Source organism: Pimephales promelas, chromosome 19 (assembly GCF_988280905.1).
Source record: "Pimephales promelas chromosome 19, fPimPro1.hap1.1, whole genome shotgun sequence".
Lineage (NCBI taxonomy): Eukaryota > Metazoa > Chordata > Actinopteri > Cypriniformes > Leuciscidae > Pimephales > Pimephales promelas.
Window position 1 is genome coordinate 27388753 of NC_142787.1, and position 19703 is coordinate 27408455.

General features: G+C 40.3%; 2 protein-coding genes across 3 annotated transcripts in view; one reads left to right on the forward strand and one right to left on the reverse strand.

The window, feature by feature from the left end:
* Positions 1-1486: 1486 nt before the first annotated feature.
* pwwp2a (PWWP domain containing 2A) lies at positions 1487-14000 on the forward strand. Its single transcript, XM_039658562.2, has 2 exons — positions 1487-2659; positions 9898-14000. Exons 1-2 carry the CDS (start codon positions 1587-1589, stop codon positions 11819-11821), a joined length of 2997 nt encoding a protein of 998 aa, XP_039514496.2. The 5' UTR covers positions 1487-1586; the 3' UTR covers positions 11822-14000.
* Positions 14001-15969: 1969 nt separating this feature from the next.
* The window catches only part of ttc1 (tetratricopeptide repeat domain 1), a 35671-nt gene continuing 31937 nt past the window's right edge, over positions 15970-19703 (reverse strand). For both annotated transcript variants that reach the window (XM_089123941.1, XM_089123940.1), the window contains exon 8: positions 15970-16421. In XM_089123941.1, coding sequence (XP_088980067.1) covers positions 16288-16421 — 134 coding nt within the window. In that variant the 3' untranslated portion in view covers positions 15970-16287. The remainder of the gene's footprint in view (positions 16422-19703) is intronic.

Consider the following 19703-nt stretch of genomic DNA (forward strand, 5'->3'; position numbering starts at 1 on the left):
ATTTATGGACGGATATTTATTAGGCTGATAGTTTTTACATTTTTTAAGTTTGAGTCATTTTGCTTACATATTTTTTTATAATTCATTTTAGTCCTTCAACTCCATTTTTTTTATTTCAGATACATGGTTGTCAAGACCACATTTCTAATTTTCTATAATTTATTTCATTTCAAATTTATTTAAATTACCGAAAACAATTGTTAGTAGTTTTAGTTTTAGTTAACAACAACACTGGGTTGCATAACAGCACCATTATTTTTTATTTTCTATTGGAGAACTTACATTTACTTACATGCATAGATTTACATGATCAGGAAAATTAAGCGTTGTATACAATAACAACCAAAAATATGTTTGTGCTCTAACAAAATTTGTGTACATCAAAAAATAGAATTACTCTGAAAGGAAAAGCACAATAAGGTTAAATAATTTCTTTGAATAAATGGTCATCATCAAAACACTTTTTTGTTATTTATAAGTCTAATAATGCATGAAATAAAAGAGATACATTCAGCAAGAAAAAAAGGAAAGCATAAAGGAGACTTAAGCCAGTTTTATTAGTGAATGAAGAATTTTGCACACAAGATATAAAGAGATTAACAATTTATCTCTTTGAGGAATGGCAGCTTTGGGTTTTCATAATAAAAAATAACCTATTTAAGGATGAAGGTGGGTCACATTAGTAGGGCTAAAAACATAAGAAATCTTAAATCATTCCAAAATGTATTGGTTATGCTACAATTACAAAATAAATGAGAAGCTGTTTCTTCAACAAAGCCACAAAAAGATCAAGTTTTATCAATATCAGAAGAATATTTAGAAACAGTATAGATTTTATGAAGGATTTTATAATGAATGTCCTTAATTTTGTTGGATACACAACATGTACTTGGCAAAAGCCATGCCTTTCTCCACTTTACATTTGTTACAAAAGAGCCCCAATAGAATTTACTCCTTAATCCCTCTGATTACTCTCTTTTATTTGAAAGATTTAGAGAATTTGTCTGATGTTGCATGCATCTCCGATCTAAAAGTTAGAACCTAAGTCTATCCTAAGAACCTAAAGTCCATCTAAGCGAAAAGCCGAATAAACACTGTTACCTTTAAAAGGTGATTTTTGCATTAATTGGGTTAAACCTGCTGGGAATTGGATGGCTTATTTTATAAAGTATTATATTCCTTTGATGGAACTGGAAAGATATGAATATTCAAAATCTGATTTCCTGATGGAACTGGAAAGATATAACGTTAGATATTCAGAAATTGCTCGTAAGTTAAAATGTTACCAAAATCAAACAGCACTGTTTTTAGAATAGGGCAGATGGACCACACCAAACCATGACGTATATACAACTCGACATCGCCCCTGGTGGTACCAAAGTTGCATCTTTTTAAAGTCTATTGACATAATATTAGCCAATCACATTAGTGTTTCCAGAGATTTCCTTTGAGCGACAAGACCGTGAGCCAATCAACAACAACCGCACGTTGAAGCAGCTAATGGAAAGTGTCAGTAGTTGTAAGTGGGCGGGCTGTAATCTTATCAGGAGGAGAGGGCCAAGTAGTAGTTGCAAAGCGGAAAGAAAATGGCGGCCGTGGCTGCGGAGCCAGGAGCTGCTGCGGCATCAACAACAGCGGGGGACGGGGTGGAATACGAACCCGAGCCAGGAGAGCATGTGGTCGACCTAGAGGCACACCCCGTCCCGAAAATGGAGCTTTGTCACCAACCCGAGGATGTGGATGCAGTTCAGGAATGCAGCCAGGTCCAACTGGAAATCAGAAGGCCGGACCTTCAAGCCGCGGGAAAAGCCCTCGCTGCCCATGCGGACGGTGAGCTCACTGAAACGAGGGGTTCCTGGGGCCGCTTGGACACTGCTGAGCAGCCCGCGTTTATGGACTACAAGTGTGCAGGCGTTTCTGATTACGGGGGCTCCTTCTCGCCGAAGGTGGAGGCTGCAAACGAGGTCAGTCCTCCCGAATCCAGCCCCTGCCTTTTGCTCCCCAGCTCCATCTCAGATTCCCAGCACTCCGTGGTCTTTTTGCATTCCCTTCCCTCTCAGGTTCCCTCGGAGCCTGAAACCGGACTGTCTCTGGCTGTCGAATACGACTCCAGTCCCGTGTCAAGCCACCCTACCGACCTGGAGTGTGAAATCATTGGCTTCACGCAGCCTGACCCGGAGCCCGAACCCGCATACGATGCTCTCGGGTCGGAACTTAAATCTCACGAGGATGCATTTCATGACATCCCGCAGCCCTCAGATCACCTGGACTGTCTGTCCAATGCAGAGGAGACCTCGCTTGGAGAATCGGTGGGTCAGAGCTACATTAGTGACTTTTCTACTGTTTCCAGCAAGGACTCTCCGGGACTTCCATCGGTAGTGAATCAGTCGCTCATCTCATCGGTAGAGTCAGATCAAGTGGGCTCGAATCATCATCATCATCATCATCAGAGCTTCAAAACGGACCTCAGCGAACCCGAGACGGAGTCGGAAACGAAAGCCCCGGTTCTGTGTGCGGAGGAGGCCGACACGGCGGAGCGCCTGGTGCTCGGGTCCGAGGTTCGAGTCTCGCTGGATCACATCATCGACGATGCGCTCGTGGTGTCGTTTCGCTTAGGCGAGAAGATCTTCTCCGGGGTACTCATGGACCTTTCAAAAAGGTAAACACTACTTTGCGCAAAGAAATTTTAGTGTCCACTTTTACATTCATTATACTTCCTAAAGTTGGCTTTCTTATGTAACGTTAGCTGTCATAATTACATTTATACTTATCATTATAGTGTAAAGCAAATTGCCAGTATAGTTTGGAGTGTCGGTTAAGCTTGTAAGTTATTGTTTTTATCTGTCCTTTTTAATAGGTTTACTCATTTTATTCTCCTAAATTGTTTGTTTATAAATGAAAAGCTATTATTTACAATTGTACATGCATCTAAAAGGGGAATTATTAATTGCGGCGCTGGTGTGACTGGTGAATTTTTTTTTAAATACTATTTTAATCAACCTTTTTTATGTAAAAAATGACGATAGTAAAATTAATTTAACTATTCCAAGTCATAAAAATTACATTATACAAGAACAAACAAAAACAGTGATGGCGTCATATTGCATCTCACTACTATCACTACTTAAATATGAAAAATGTCAGCTACGGCCATGTTCAGACTGCAGGTAAATGTGGCCCAAAATAATGTTTTTCTCATATGTGACTGATCTGTTTTTCTCATGACAGGCTGAGCTGCACAAACCACATGGAATCTGGTCTTTTCAATTCTGTTTTGTGCCACTTTCATATGTGGTACTAGGCCTACATCCGAGACAGGTCTGACCAGTCATATCAGAATTCATCCGATTTTTAATTCTCTCGTGCAACGTTTGTCACAATTCTGCGCTCATCATAGTCACCTCAAAGTTTATACACACTCAAAGTTATCAAGACAGTTGCGAAAGGTAGTCAGTAAACGACAGTACAGTGATGTGTCAGAATTCGCACGTATTACAGTGACGGCTCTATACAAACAAAACACGAAGGCTCGTATTATACATGTTTAAAAACTCTCTCTTTTTTCATCTTCGTTTTTGTTTTTTACATTGCCTGGCAAATCACACTGTAAACAAATATGTAATCACTTACTTTAATGCCCTCCATGTTTACTTCTGTTTGACAACGCGTTATCTTTTTATCGTTTTGCGCTTTGCGGGTCAGTTCAGGACCTGTTCTGTTCAAACTGGGAGCTGATATTGGCCTCATAAAAAATAAAATAAAAAAAAACACCAAAAATTGGATCTGAGATATAAATCGGAATTGAGCAAGGGGGGGAAACGGTGTTATGCTGGTTATTAACACCCTACAAATTGCTCCCACAGTTTGTCTGTCTAACACCCTTGTTCACACGTTTTCTCTCAGTGTCAGATATGAATCATTGCTGATCCCAATTTATAGTGCCATCCATGTGGCCTGCAGTGGGATCTCCAGTCTCTGTTCAGTTCTCACTTTAGATACGTCAACACGAAACACTCTTGTGATGTTGCTGTGTAGGGAAGGTGGCTTGAAAAACCTGTCCGGCAACATTGTTAGGAAGTGATTATTACATCAGCTGGAAATTATGGAAGATTTCTCAATGCTGATAGACCATATAAGTCAACCAATTAATTACACAGGCAAGGATTAGACTGCCCTTCATCTTTATTCTAACACAACTGACATAGACCAGGAATTCCCCAAGTGATTTCTCCGCTGAACCCATTAGACGTAAAATATTTACTTGAAGTACCCCCTGAGTATTCAAGTTAATATTTTAATAATTGAAAGACTCGTTCGCATGTTCAGTTCTCTGAAGTCGGTTAGTGGTTACATGACATGCAAGTAAATGGATAAGCTTTGAAATCTTTTTTACTATTTGATTTATTTTGACTTTGTACGTGGACTTTAAAGTGGACACAAGACTCTAAGTTGATAGTGTCTCGGTCCATATATCCATACTGGTATTTTAGAAACCCAATCAAGTTGAATAATAATAATAATGCCGTTTTAACTGCCACTGAAAAAAAAGACAGAAAAAATATTTCTATGTGAATTACAATTCTACTGTTAAAGTCTTTCATTAGAACAATCATTTTACACTACAAGTTTCAATAATATTTATGTCTTTAAATCAGGGCTGTCCAATCCTGTTCCTGGAGATCTACCTTCCTGCAGTGCAAAAGTTCAGCTCCAACCCTGATCAAACACACCTTCAGAAGCACTTGATCATTTCAGAAAGGTGAGTTGGATCAGGGTTGGGTCTGAACTCTGCAGGTAGGTTAATCTCCAGGATTGGGTGCCCATGTCTTAAATTCTTCACATTCAAAAGTTAAAACTCTCAAGCTTTTGTATTTGTGGAAATACTTGTGAAATGCTTTAAACATCTGTCCTGAAACATATTGGATATTATGTGAATGAAGTAAACCAAGTGCATGTTGCATACTCTAATGCAAGTTAGCTGTGAACCAAGTCGATCACTTTGAAACTTGCAGTTGTATAATTCATTCATTAGCAGTTGATAAGCATTAGCCAATTATTATATCACTCTTTAGAAGTAATCTTTCCAGCTCTAGAAAGGTGCAATAGAAATAAAATTACTTGATTTTATCATTCCACCAAATCCCAAAACCGCCTTTAGTTACTTCACGAACTCCCAAATGGTGTTTGGGGAACACTGACATGGCAGACCACTATTTAAAGGAATATTCTGGATTTGAAAGTTAAGCTTAACGTTCCATTGTACATGCTTGTTTTTATATTTGTACAGTCTGTGGGATGAAATTAAATGATGTTCTGTACTCCACAGCATGTCACAGATGCTGCTATTGAAGCTTAACTTAATTTAAGTCTTTGTATTCGTTTAAGTATACTGTGACGGAAATTATTTTTTACCATGATTGGTGTTTTGTGCTCTAACATGTTAATGATGAAATATGTTACAGCTCTGAATCTCAAACAGAAAAATGCTAAAAAAATAAATGCTACGTGGGATGTCCATATCTCAGCTCTGGAAGGGTCTAGAGCCTCCATTTTGCACTCAGGTCTAAGTCCCATGGCCCTCTATCAGAATCCAGAGTTTCAAGAAGATTGGAGAAACTTATTTTTTCGGACCAAAAAAAAAAACGAAAGGGGTACCACTGTCGTTTTTTTTTTTTCGGATTGAAAATTTTAGTTTCTCTGATCTTTTATTGAAACTCTGGATTCTGATAGAGGGCCATGCGACTTAGACCTGAGTGCAAAAATGGGGGTTCTAGACCATTCCAGAGCTGAGATATTGAGATATTTATAATGGCATAAATGCTACGTGGGATGTCCATATCTCAGCTCTGGAAGGGTCTAGAGCCTCCATTTTGCACTCAGGTCTAAGTCCCATGGCCCTCTATCAGAATCCAGAGTTTCAAGAAGATTGGAGAAACTTATTTTTTCGGACCAAAAAAAAAAACGAAAGGGGTACCACTGTCGTTTTTTTTTTTCGGATTGAAATTTTTAGTTTCTCTGATCTTCTTGAAACTCTGGATTCTGATAGAGGGCCATGCGACTTAGACCTGAGTACAAAAATGGAGGCTCTAGACCCTTCCAGAGCTGAGATATTGAGATATTTATAATGGCATAAATGCTATGTAGGATGTCCATATCTCAGCTCTGGAAGGGTCTAGAGCCTCCATTTTTGCACTCAGGTCTAAGTCGCATGACCCTCTATCAGAATCCAGAGTTTCAAGAAGATTGGAGAAACTTATTTTTTCGGACCAAAAAAAAAAACGAAAGGGGTACCACTGTCGTTTTTTTTTTTCGGGTCGAAATTTTGAGTTTCTCTGATCTTCTTGAAACTCTGGACTCTGATAGAGGGCCATGCGACTTAGACCCGAGTCCAAAAATGGAGACTCTAGACCCTTCCTGAGCTGAGATATTGAGATATTTATAATGGCATAAATGCTATGTGGGATGTCCATATCTCAGCTCTGGAAGGGTCTAGAGCCTCCATTTTTGCACTCAGGTCTAAGTCCCATGGCCCTCTATCAGAATTCAGAGTTTCAAGAAGATTGGAGAAACTTATTTTTTCGGACCAAAAAAAAAAACGAAAGGGGTACCACTGTCGTTTTTTTTTTCGGGTCGAAATTTTGAGTTTCTCTGATCTTCTTGAAACTCTGGACTCTGATAGAGGGCCATGCGACTTAGACCCGAGTCCAAAAATGGAGACTCTAGACCCTTCCTGAGCTGAGATATTGAGATATTTATAATGGCAAAATGCTATGTGGGATGTCCATATCTCAGCTCTGGAAGGGTCTAGAGCCTCCATTTTTGCACTCAGGTCTAAGTCCCATGTCCCTCTATCAGAATCCAGAGTTTCAAGAAGATTGGAGAAACTTATTTTTTCGGACCAAAAAAAAAAAAACGAAAGGGGTACCACTGTCGTTTTTTTTTTTTTTCGGATTGAAATTTTTAGTTTCTCTGATCTTCTTGAAACTCTGGATTCTGATAGAGGGCCATGGGGCTAAGACCTGAGTGCAAAAATGGAGACTCTAGACCCTTCCTGAGCTGAAATATTGAGATATTTATAATGGCATAAATGCTATGTGGGATGTCCATATCTCAGCTCTGGAAGGGTCTAGAGCCTCCATTTTTGCACTCAGGTCTAAGTCCCATGTCCCTCTATCAGAATCCAGAGTTTCAAGAAGATTGGAGAAACTTATTTTTTCGGACCAAAAAAAAAAAAAACGAAAGGGGTACCACTGTCGTTTTTTTTTTTTTTCGGATTGAAATTTTTAGTTTCTCTGATCTTCTTGAAACTCTGGATTTTGATAGAGGGCCATGGGGCTAAGACCTGAGTGCAAAAATGGAGACTCTAGACCCTTCCTGAGCTGAAATATTGAGATATTTATAATGGCATAAATGCTATGTGGGATGTCCATATCTCAGCTCTGGAAGGGTCTAGAGCCTCCATTTTTGTACTCAGGTCTAAGTCGCATGGCCCTCTATCAGAATCCAGAGTTTCAAGAAGATTGGAGAAACTTATTTTTTCGGACCAAAAAAAAAAAACGAAAGGGGTACCACTGTCGTTTTTTTTTTCGGGTTGAAATTTTTAGTTTCTCTGATCTTCTTGAAACTCTGGATTCTGATAGAGGGCCATGCGACTTAGACCTGAGTACAAAAATGGAGGCTCTAGACCCTTCCAGAGCTGAGATATTGAGATATTTATAATGGCATAAATGCTACGTGGGATGTCCATATCTCAGCTCTGGAAGGGTCTAGAGCCTCCATTTTTGCACTCAGGTCTAAGTCTCATGGCCCTCTATCAGAATCTAGAATTTCAAGAAGATTGGGAATACTTAATTTTTCGCCCAAAAGAAAAAAACGTAAGGGGTAACACTGTCGTTTTTTTTTCGGGTCGAAAGTTGGAGTTTCGATATCTCAGCTCTGGAAGGGTCTAGAGCCTCCATTTTTGCACTCAGGTCTAAGTCCCATGGCCCTCTATCAGAATCCAGAGTTTCAAGAAGATTGGAGAAACTTATTTTTTCGGACCAAAAAAAAAAACGAAAGGGTGCAAAAAAATTTTTGAGTGCAAAAATGGAGACTCTAGACCCTTCCTGAGCTGAGATATTGAGATATTTATAATGGCATAAATGCTATGTGGAATGTCCATATCTCATATATATATATATATATATATATATAATTAAGACATATTTTAAATGTATAACACATGTTTAATGAGGCAGCAACCTATGATAGATGGGACAGAACCAGAAAGGCTATTTATAATAATCTTTCATTGGGCAAAAATATTACATGAAAGGCTCAATTACAATGCGGCACAAAGCGCTTATGCGCGTCCCGTGCGCAGAATGATGCTCTTGAAGCAACATGGAGTCACAGCGCGCAGCACTTTGAGACTGAACTGAAAAGTTCAAAGCCCAAAGGAAAGACATATTGATGCGTAGTGTATTATACAGTATATTTCTATGCAATAGTTGATTGAGCCCTTTCTTTTAACAGTTTTAATTTTCAGTGTGTGTGAAGAACAATTGTAGTGCTTTCTACTCTACTCCAGGTAGACACCCGGTGTGAAATTAACATGATTAAGGTACAGCAATAAAGTCCAGCAAGATTAAGTTGTTTTGTGTGAAACCATTGCCCTTTATCTACAGATCAAGTATAATAATAGTAACATTGAATCATCTTGGAGAGTTTCGTATTGTCTTTCGTAGCCTAGCGCTGTTTTAATGCTAAATGGAGAAAGACTGACAGCAACACTTATAATATTGTGCAGGGAAATATAATGGTGCTTTATAATGTTTTTGTGCCTTTTGTGGGGCTTAACAATAACAGAGTAGTAGTATACGCACAATATCGGATTTGGATCGGATCGGTCTCGTCAATACCCGATCCGGCAAAGAATGGCAGTATCAGAGCCGATACCGAGTATCGGTGCAACTTTTCCTCTGTGATGAAACAGCCGCAGTACAATCGTTCAGATACGTTCAGTATCAACTGAACTTAAACACTGTCAGTGTCATGGCGTTGAAGTGGTTTGCCAGACATACTGTCCAGTTTATTTTTAGCTTGTGCTCTGAGGGCTTACTTAATTCGCATTTTCAATGCTAGGCTCAATTCCCAGTTTCAGCTGCAAGTCAGGAACAATGTATATTCAATGACATTCAACAGATCACAGACTCAACTCATTTTTTTAATGGAGAGTACTTCGTTGTCACAGTTTTTTACACTCTCAGTAAAAAAATACAGATGATACAGATAGACATGTGGCAATTCAATTCTGAAATCAGCTGTATGGTTAGTACTTTACTCTACAATAACAATTAATAATTAATATTCTGCAGAGTAAGTTCTTCTTGGCCCACATTGGATTTTATCCGTTGCTGTACTTCTGCTTTGACAGTTAATCATTCTTCCCATCTGTTGTCCTGACTACAGATATGATATATAGCCTAAACCTAAGAGGTTTCTGTCCCTCTATTGAAAGTCCAGGTAACCAAAAGTGAAATCCATTTGATCAAAGTCAGTGATTTTAAATCCAAGTCTTGTGAAGATATATTTAAATGAAACCAGAACAATAGTGTTACTGATGCGTAACTTTTTTTTTTTTTTTTTTTTCAGAATAATGATTTTAACCGCAAAATTAGAAAGGAAGACTAGGCTATGAATGTAATGCTTTCAGACCTCAGAGTAACTCTTCAGTTGTGTCACTGAACAAACAACTCTGCTACATTTTGTTGTTGCATATTAGTATCCATAATCTGTTAGTAGTATTCTAGTATTCTTGATATTTGTGTTTAGATTTGAGGAAACCGAGATTAGACCCCAACCTCACTGTTCTGTTCAGTTTAACCTTAGTGTCTTTTCTTATCCTCTGTACTTCAGGTTTGGACCTTATGGGATTCCTATAACTGTGTTCCCCAAGAGAGAGTATAAGGACAAGCCAGAATCTATGCAGCTGAAGACGGAAGCATTCCAGTCAGAGACGGATAAGGGTGTTGCTCAAGGAACTAGTGATGCTCCAATTGAGGACCCTGTGGATGCCCCTCTGAAGGACCCTGCTGAGACTTCTGCAGCACCCCAGCCCTGTCCCAACCCTCAACCTAACCCATGGACCTCAAAACCACCTCCTTTGTTTCAGGAGGGGGCCCCTTATCCACCTCCATTGTTCATCAGGGACACCTACAACCAGTCGTTACCTCAGCCTCTACCCCGCAAAATCAAGCGGCCCAAGCGTAGGCTGTATCGAGAGGAGCCCACTTCTATAATGAATGCCATCAAGCTCCGACCAAGACAAGTTCTGTGTGACAAATGTAAAGGGGCTGTGGTGCAAGGGGACAAGCGTGAGACACGCAGAGGCCCCATTTCAGACTGCCGGAGTGACGATGCCAAAAGACGGCGTAATGACAACGTGACGGCAGCTGCCGGTAAGCGGCCCCGCAGTGATCCACGTTCTGAAGAAAAGGGCCGTAGTACCGATGGGCCCAAGCGGCAGGGTTCAGCCATACGGGTGTCATCATCCACCGCCTCTTCTCTGGGCCATAGTCAGGTCAAAGGTGCAGCTGCAGGGAACAAAATAGTGAAGGGGGTGTCCACTACAACAACGTCCTCGGCCAACTCTCGAGTGCAGCTCAATGCCAAAAAAGTGCTTCAGAGCAAAAATGTTGACCACTCCAAAGTACGAGAGGTGCTGAAGATGGCCAAGGCTCAGAGAAGACAGAAAGAGACAGTCACAGGCAGTAGCGGAAACACCAAGGCCATAACCAGGGCCGCAGCCCTCCAGGAAGCCCACCAGAAGGTCCACTTCACCCGACGACTGCAGCAGATTAGTGGAGGTCGAGGTTCCAACCCCCTGCCGCCTAGGATGCGCATCAAGCCCCAAAGGTACCGTAATGAAGAGAACGATTCTTCCTCATGTAAGCCGCCTTGCTTGGAGAAAGTGCCGGGAGGGGGCCGTTTACCACTGCCTAAGCCAGCCGTGCCCCGCTGCACCTCCACACGCTCCTCCTCCTCCTCCTGCTCTGCTAGCCAAGTCGCCACAGCTGTAGAGCCCCAGAGGCCAGACAAACCGATTGAGTCCCCTCTCAACCAGGCCCAACCCGATCCCCTTCCAGCTCCGGAGTACAGGGAACCCCCGGCTGAGTTAGAGGAACAGGAGGGGCGGGAGGAAAAGCGGGAGACACGTGGGAGCAAGGCTGGTAACCTAGTGGTCTACATGACCCTTAACCCCAGCCAGCCCGACTCCTCTAGTACATCCAGGTGCAGCATCGATAGTGCAGATGACTTAAAGTCATCAAACTCTGAGTGTAGCTCTACCGAAACGTTCGACTTCCCCCCTCCTGGCGATTTGCGTTCGGCCCCTGCCCCTGGCACGTCCTCCACTTTTGTCTCTGCCTCTCCCTCTGCTCCTAAGGACGACAAAAAGTGCAGTAAATCTCTCAAAGCGACAGTCTTTTCCAAAAACGTCACAAAGTGCGTTGCCCTGGATGGCAGGACAATTTGTGTTGGGGACATTGTTTGGGCCAAAATCCTTGGCTTCCCCTGGTGGCCCGCCCGCATCCTAGCCATCACAGTGAGTCGCAAAGATAACGGGCTCTTAGTCAGGCAGGAGGCCCGGGTCTCTTGGTTTGGGTCGCCCACCACTTCCTTCCTGGCCATTACTCAGCTTGCCCCGTTTCTAGAAAACTTCCAGTCTCGCTTTGACAAGAAGAGAAAGGGCCTGTATCGTAAAGCCATCACTGAGGCTGCCAAGGCCGCCAAGCAGCTCACCCCTGAGGTCCGAGCCTTGCTAACTCAGTTTGAGACGTGAGGTGATATGCTTTGGTAAGGTAGGCAAAACAGGCAACCGAGTTGGCCCTGTACCCCTTCTGACACATCTCAAACTTTGCTGTATCCAGTCAGCTTTCAGAGTGAAACAGAAAAACGTCAGCCTGGCAAAACCAGGACTAATTTATTTTCGTTGAGAAGGCAAGAGAAGGGGATTGAATTGAACGGTTTTCATGTTAAGTATCTAATGTTCGCCTCTATGTAACCGGTCTTTTGATCTTGTCATGTCATCAAACCTTTATTATAATGAAAACGGATGACAGAGATTTGTAGGAAAAGGTTTTATGGGTTCTGAGTGGCCACAATATTTCAATTTTATCCTTGGTCACTGTCTGCTGTTAAAGATCCCTGTAAACATAAAAGCAAATGATCTCTGAGTGGGATTTTTATTGAGCTTCAATAGCTTTCATGAAGAATTAGGCATGTGAAAATGTCTGCTTGAACCCATTCTTAAATGGTGGCCCATTCAGAAAAAAAGTCGATTGTTACTCTATCCGCATCCCTAACTTGGCACAGTTAATGCTTCCTTTTGTATGATCAGAAGAAGTGTTAAAGGTTCACAGTGTCAGTCATTCCTGCTGCGTTTAGGTTTTTTTTTTTTTATCTTTATCACTACAGTGATTCTAGACAGCGTCTCTGTCTAATCGCCCTAAGATTACATGAGCTAAAGTCTTAGAATTCAAGTTAGACCATCCTTTAGTTGTTTTCTTTTATTACGGAAGTTGTGTAACTGTAAAAGTGGACCCTGTTGGGTAGAGTGCCTCGCTCAGGTAGAAAAAGGGACTTAATTGGTGCTGATCTTTCTCAGGCGTTCTGAGACGACTAATCCAAGTTCAGTGATCTGAGCAGACGGCTGTTGATCTGGGCGTGGCTCTTTGCAGCCAGTCGAGCTGCCGTTACGGGGGGAGGTGCCGATAAGCCGAAGTCACCTCAAGTGCCACTGTGAGTAGAGCACAGCGACTCTGTAAATGCAGAGAGTACCACCTCAGACACGGAGAAAACTGCCAGCCTAACTGTGCGTCCTCTTTCCCAACCCCTTGCCGCCACAACATCTGCTTCCCAAGCTACTTGCCCTGTTCGCAGCTTTTTCTCTCTCTCCTCCCCCACTTGTTTTGCTCCCCCCTCCCGTTGTCATGTTTGTGTCTTCGACTGCTTTTTATGTCTCTGATTATGGCGAAAATGTTCCTGTTGTTCAGCCAATCCACTTACCACCCCTACTGTCTTAGCATGGATTTGGGAGTGCAGATATATGTTAAATGGAATAATGAGCATTTTTAATGGTTCCATATGTTTATCCAATTTAGGCATATCACATCTCGAAGCAAACTATAAGTTTTGATGTAGCTGCAGTGGAATGCAAAACTCTTAACCTGAGATCCTTTAACTCGATTAAAACACTAGTCCACTGTGGTGTCCCGCTTGCAAAGTGGGACATTGGAGCACAAGGCAGCAGTTCTCATGTGTGATTGTTCGTCATAATTATGGGCTGGTTTAGATGTTCAGTGATTTGTTCTGATGCCAGTATTCATTGTCTCTCATCTGAAATGTGTTTCTAAGGATTATTGTGTTTTAAATTTATTTGTTGTGCCGGAACTTTATTTTTTGTCATTTCACTATTTGCATAATAGGGCTGAAGGTCTAGAGTACACATTTGTATGTAAAAGTGTTCAAAATGTATTTTACCTGATTGATTTAAAGTCAGTGCTGAGAACCAACGATTTTATTTGTGTGTGGATGAGCATTATCTTTTTTTCTTGTCTGTAATCATGGTTCTGTCCTTGCATTGCATACCCATTAGCATCTTGAACTGTCCAGTTTTATTTACACATCTGAGAAGGGATATATACTGTATGCTATCTGGGTCATTTCAAATATGACTTACAGGTAGAGGAGAGATCAAGGACTTGAGGGAGAAAAAAAACAATGCTTGGTAGACCACACTGACTGACTGATGGAGGTTTGTGTAAAGGAGTAAAAACGGTATTTATTTTGGTGGTTGGCTTTGTTTTATTTCAGCATCTTTTTTACTTTTATTTCTATCTGTTTGCAGGTCAGAGAATGCTGTAAAACCATTGAAAAAAAAGTAACAGTTGAAGATATTGTGTACATGTTTTCTGATGTTTTAAGAGTATATAAATAAACTGTGAACTTCAAGAATTTTATCTAGTTGTCATTATTTTTTGTATTTTATCTTCCTAATATCATTTCTCACTCCAAACCATATTTGTCTCAGGTGTAAGCCTAGTGTACTTGCTGTTTTTCTAAACAAAGTTTTACTCGATTAATCACGACAGCCTTACCAAGACTGTTCTGTCGATTCACAATTAACCAATGCATGAAAAAGACAGATTTTCTTACCTGCAAACAGTAGGGCAAGATTTGACAAAAATGTGTCAGTAAATTTAGTCTGCACTTAACAAGTAAATCAAGCTTCACAGGTTCGTTTTAAATAGATTTACTGATCTGTGCTGTCCATGTGGTCTTGGCTTTTCTTTTTTTTAAGATCAGACATTACCATAGTAAAACAGTTCGCCATGGTTATCAATCATATGAAACGATGTAAAGTGACTTTAATTCCATCATATGCATTTGATTTGCTTTTGAATATACATGTTTAGTTGGTCTAAAAAACATTTTGATGGGATTTCCTCCCTGGCATCTTATGAACAAATATTCATCCATAAATTGTAAATATACAGAATGTAAAGCTCATCCATTTCAAGTATGTTTGTGAATCAAATCTTCTGTACAATAATGTCAGTTTTGGGCCAGGAAGCAAGTCAGTATTATTCTTAAATGAGTCACATTAAGCCTAAACGCATTTCTATTGGCACAGTAGGTCTATAGTTCACCGTACCAACACAATTAGTAAAGGGAAGATCTTCTCTGTTCTTCAAATGTAAGACTACTGACATCTGAAAAGCAAATTAAGACTAGCAGTTAGTTCTTCAAAATATTGGTTCCTGTATATTGCGTTTCTCACATTTTTCTTTAGGCCCTAGAATCTTAATGTGTATTAGTTTATAAATAATAATTTGATAATCCTGAGAAAAAAAAAATCTGACCTTTTGTCTTTATTTTTTTTGCAGTGCTGCAACTCTGAAGAGCTGCTGATTGGTCTTGAGCCAATCAGATGAGAAGAGCCATCCAGTTGGAGTGCAGGTGTAACGGAGAAATTATTTTTATTTAAGAAAAGAATTATATATTTATTACGGTGAATTGCAGACTTTCTCCACCTATTTCTTGATCAATCATGCTGAAAATAATTTTTCGAACCAGACTTTTCGTTGTGCAGGCTTTTGTATTTAAAGCATGTGAAAGAACACTTCCAAACACTGAACAGCACAGAGATACGTGGATTCGAGGTGGTGATTCGGCACACATTAATGCAGGGTTTTTAAGATAACTTATAAAGATTTTAAAAAAGAATTGATGTAAAAATGCAATAAATAATGCATGTGCAATGTTTCACAGTACAATTGCAGAGGATTGGGTTTAACCGTTTGTAGTCTTGGATGAAATCCCAGTGTCCTTTCCCAACATCTATGCTCGTTTATATTGAGAAATTCTGAGCCTTAATGCAGTCTAGACTGTTCTTGAAGAGATCTTGAAGTTTTCCACTCTGTGACACAGCATACATGAAATGATCAATGCAATCTGTCCAGCGTTACAAATCACTCTGAGCCAGTTTAGTTGACTTTCCCCTTTTTTGTGCTCCCCTGCATTTATAAATGACTTTCTAATTATACAAACAGTCAAACATGACAGCATCTTTTCTATCTCTCTAAAGCTTTTGCAGATTGTTCGCCTCAAGGTTTTCCTATAATAGCCGTAGAGGGCATCATTCATTGCACATGCTCAACCTGAGTCCTGTAAAAAGGGAATTTAGAGCGAGTGAGGAACAGCTTGCTGTTGTAAATACTTGTGTTTCAGTACAATCTGACAGCTCTCCTAGCTATACAAATAAAGATGGGGGTCATGGGCATACATTTGTTTTATTACTGTATTAAATGTATATCTCTTTATGAAATTAAACCTGTTTTTTTTTCCCTTGTACCAAACTGTGTCGTATTCTTTATTAAATCATGCTGTATTAAATGCATCAAAGAAAGTCACAATAGCCAAAGCGGACAGGATCTCAAATAACCACAACGGGTTTAATGTGAACGAAGGTTTGGTTGATTACTGCCATTTTTCTCATTGTTCACAACTGACAGTCTGTGGGTCACTGATACCAGCTTCACTGCACACGTAACACTCTGGCATGCTGAAAAATGACCGAAATAATGTAGACTTAATAGACACCTGATGTGAGCGGATTATGTAATTGGCCAAATCAAATGGAAACAGCTTACATTATTTGTCCGTGACAGGGAATATGATTGGATAGTCCGAATACTTGGACGGGTGAGTGGAGAGTTTATCACTGTAATAACGGCTTCTAGCTTGCTATCTGTTGTTGTTATTGGGATTCTGAACAAAATTAACGGAGTAGGATCCTGTGGTATCTTGGTTGACCTGGAAGTTGGAGGTGGAGAGACCAAAGGGTCGTAAAATCATGTTGCCCAAGTCTTTCAGCTTACCTGAGAAGACAAAGAGAAAACAAATTATAAATATGATCTGCCAATAAAAAACCCCAACTCATTTTACTGATCTTCAACACACACACACATCGCTTCAAAAGTTCAAACAGAAGTCTCTTGGGGTCACAAAGGCTGCACTTGTTTGATCAAAATTGAAGGAAAAAAATGAAATATTGTAAAATATTATTTAAAGTATTTAAAAAAATAACTCTTCTATTTTATTATGTTTTAAAACAATTTATTCCTGTGATGCAAAGCTGAATTTTCAGCATCATTACCACATTATTCTACACCCTCCATTTTTGTACTCAGGTCTAAGTCCCATGGCCCTCTATCAGAATCCAGAGTTTCAAGAAGATTGGAGAAACTTATTTTTTCGGACCAAAAAATTTTATAATAATATTTTTTCGGTCGTTTTTTTTTTCGGGTTGAAATTTTTAGTTTCTCTGATCTTCTTGAAACTCTGGATTCTGATAGAGGGCCATGGGACTTAGACCTGAGTGCAAAAATGGAGGCTCTAGACCCTTCCTGAGCTGAGATATTGAGATATTTATAATGGCATAAATGCTACGTGGGATGTCCATATCTCGGCTCTGGAAGGGTCTAGAGCCTCCATTTTTGCACTCAGGTCTAAGTCCCATGTCCCTCTATCAGAACCCAGAAATTCAAGAAGATTTGGGATACTTAATTTTTCGCCCCCCCCCCCCAAAAAAACGTAAGGGTCGTTTTTTTTTTTCTGGTCGAAATTTTGAGTTTCGATATCTCAGCTCTGGAAGGGTCTAGAGCCTCCATTGTTGCACTCAGGTCTAAGTCTCATGGCCCTCTATAAGAACCCAAAGTTTCAAGAAGATTGGAGAAACTTAATTTTTCGCCCGAAAATGAAAAAAAACGAAAGGGGTAACACTGTCGTTTTTTTTTCGGGTCGAAATTTTGAATTTCGATATCTCAGCTCTGGAAGGGTCTAGAGCCTCAATTTTTGCACTCAGGTCAAAGTCACATGGCCCTCTATCAGAATCCAGAGTTTTGAGAAGATTAGAGAAACTTAATTTTTCGCCCGAAAATGAAAAAAAACGAAAGGGGTTACACTGTCGTTTTTTTTTCGGGTCAAAATTTTGAATTTCGATATCTCAGCTCTGGAAGGGTCTAGAGCCTCCATTTTTGCACTCAGGTCAAAGTCTCGCGCCCCTCTATCAGAATCCAGAGTTTTGAGAAGATTGGAGAAACTTCATTTTTCGCCCAAAAATGAAAAAAAAACGAAAGGGGGTAACACTGTCGTTTTTTTTTCGGGTCGAAATTTTGAATTTCGATATCTCAGCTCTGGAAGGGTCTAGAGCCTCCATTTTTGCACTCAGGTCAAAGTCTCGCGCCCCTCTATCAGAATCCAGAGTTTTGAGAAGATTGGAGAAACTTCATTTTTCGCCCAAAAATTAAAAAAAACGAAAGGGGTAACACTGTCGTTTTTTTTTTCGGGTCGAAATTTTGAATTTCGATATCTCAGCTCTGGAAGGGTCTAGAGCCTCCATTTTTGCACTCAGGTCAAAGTCTCACAGCCCTCTATCATAATCCAGAGTTTTGAGAAGATTGGAGAAACTTCATTTTTCGCCCAAAAATGAAAAAAAACGAAAGGGGTAACACTGTCGTTTTTTTTTCGGGTCGAAATTTTGAATTTCGATATCTCAGCTCTGGAAGGGTCTAGAGCCTCCATTTTTGCACTCAGGTCAAAGTCTCGCGCCCCTCTATCAGAATCCAGAGTTTTGAGAAGATTGGAGAAACTTCATTTTTCGCCCAAAAATGAAAAAAAACGAAAGGGGTAACACTGTCGTTTTTTTTTTCGGGTCGAAATTTTGAATTTCGATATCTCAGCTCTGGAAGGGTCTAGAGCCTCCATTTTTGCACTCAGGTCAAAGTCTCACAGCCCTCTATCATAATCCAGAGTTTTGAGAAGATTGGAGAAACTTCATTTTTCGCCCAAAAATGAAAAAAAACGAAAGGGGTAACACTGTCGTTTTTTTTTTCGGGTCGAAATTTTGAATTTCGATATCTCAGCTCTGGAAGGGTCTAGAGCCTCCATTTTTGCACTCAGGTCAAAGTCTCACAGCCCTCTATCATAATCCAGAGTTTTGAGAAGATTGGAGAAACTTCATTTTTCGCCCAAAAATGAAAAAAAAACGAAAGGGGTAACACTGTCGTTTTTTTTTCGGGTCGAAATTTTGAATTTCGATATCTCAGCTCTGGAAGGGTCTAGAGCCTCCATTTTTGCACTCAGGTCAAAGTCTCGCGCCCCTCTACCAGAATCCAGAGTTTTGAGAAGATTGGAGAAACTTCATTTTTCGCCCAAAAATGAAAAAAAACGAAAGGGGTAACACTGTCGTTTTTTTTTCGGGTCGAAATTTTGAATTTCGATATCTCAGCTCTGGAAGGGTCTAGAGCCTCCATTTTTGCACTCAGGTCAAAGTCTCGCGCCCCTCTATCAGAATCCAGAGTTTTGAGAAGATTGGAGAAACTTCATTTTTCGCCCAAAAATGAAAAAAAAACGAAAGGGGTAACACTGTCGTTTTTTTTTCGGGTCGAAATTTTGAATTTCGATATCTCAGCTCTGGAAGGGTCTAGAGCCTCCATTTTTGCACTCAGGTCAAAGTCTTGCGCCCCTCTATCAGAATCCAGAGTTTTGAGAAGATTGGAGAAACTTCATTTTTCGCCCAAAAATGAAAAAAAACGAAAGGGGTAACAATGTCGTTTTTTTTTTCGGGTCGAAAGTTTGAATTTCGATATCTCAGCTCTGGAAGGGTCTAGAGCCTCCATTTTTGCACTCAGGTCAAAGTCTCGCGCCCCTCTATCAGAATCCAGAGTTTTGAGAAGATTGGAGAAACTTCATTTTTCGCCCAAAAATGAAAAAAAACGAAAGAGGTAACACTGTCGTTTTTTTTTCGGGTCGAAATTTTGAATTTCGATATCTCAGCTCTGGAAGGGTCTAGAGCCTCCATTTTTGCACTCAGGTCAAAGTCTTGCGCCCCTCTATCAGAATCCAGAGTTTTGAGAAGATTGGAGAAACTTCATTTTTCGCCCAAAAATGAAAAAAAACGAAAGGGGTAACAATGTCGTTTTTTTTTTCGGGTCGAAAGTTTGAATTTCGATATCTCAGCTCTGGAAGGGTCTAGAGCCTCCATTTTTGCACTCAGGTCAAAGTCTCGCGCCCCTCTATCAGAATCCAGAGTTTTGAGAAGATTGGAGAAACTTCATTTTTCGCCCAAAAATGAAAAAAAACGAAAGGGGTAACAATGT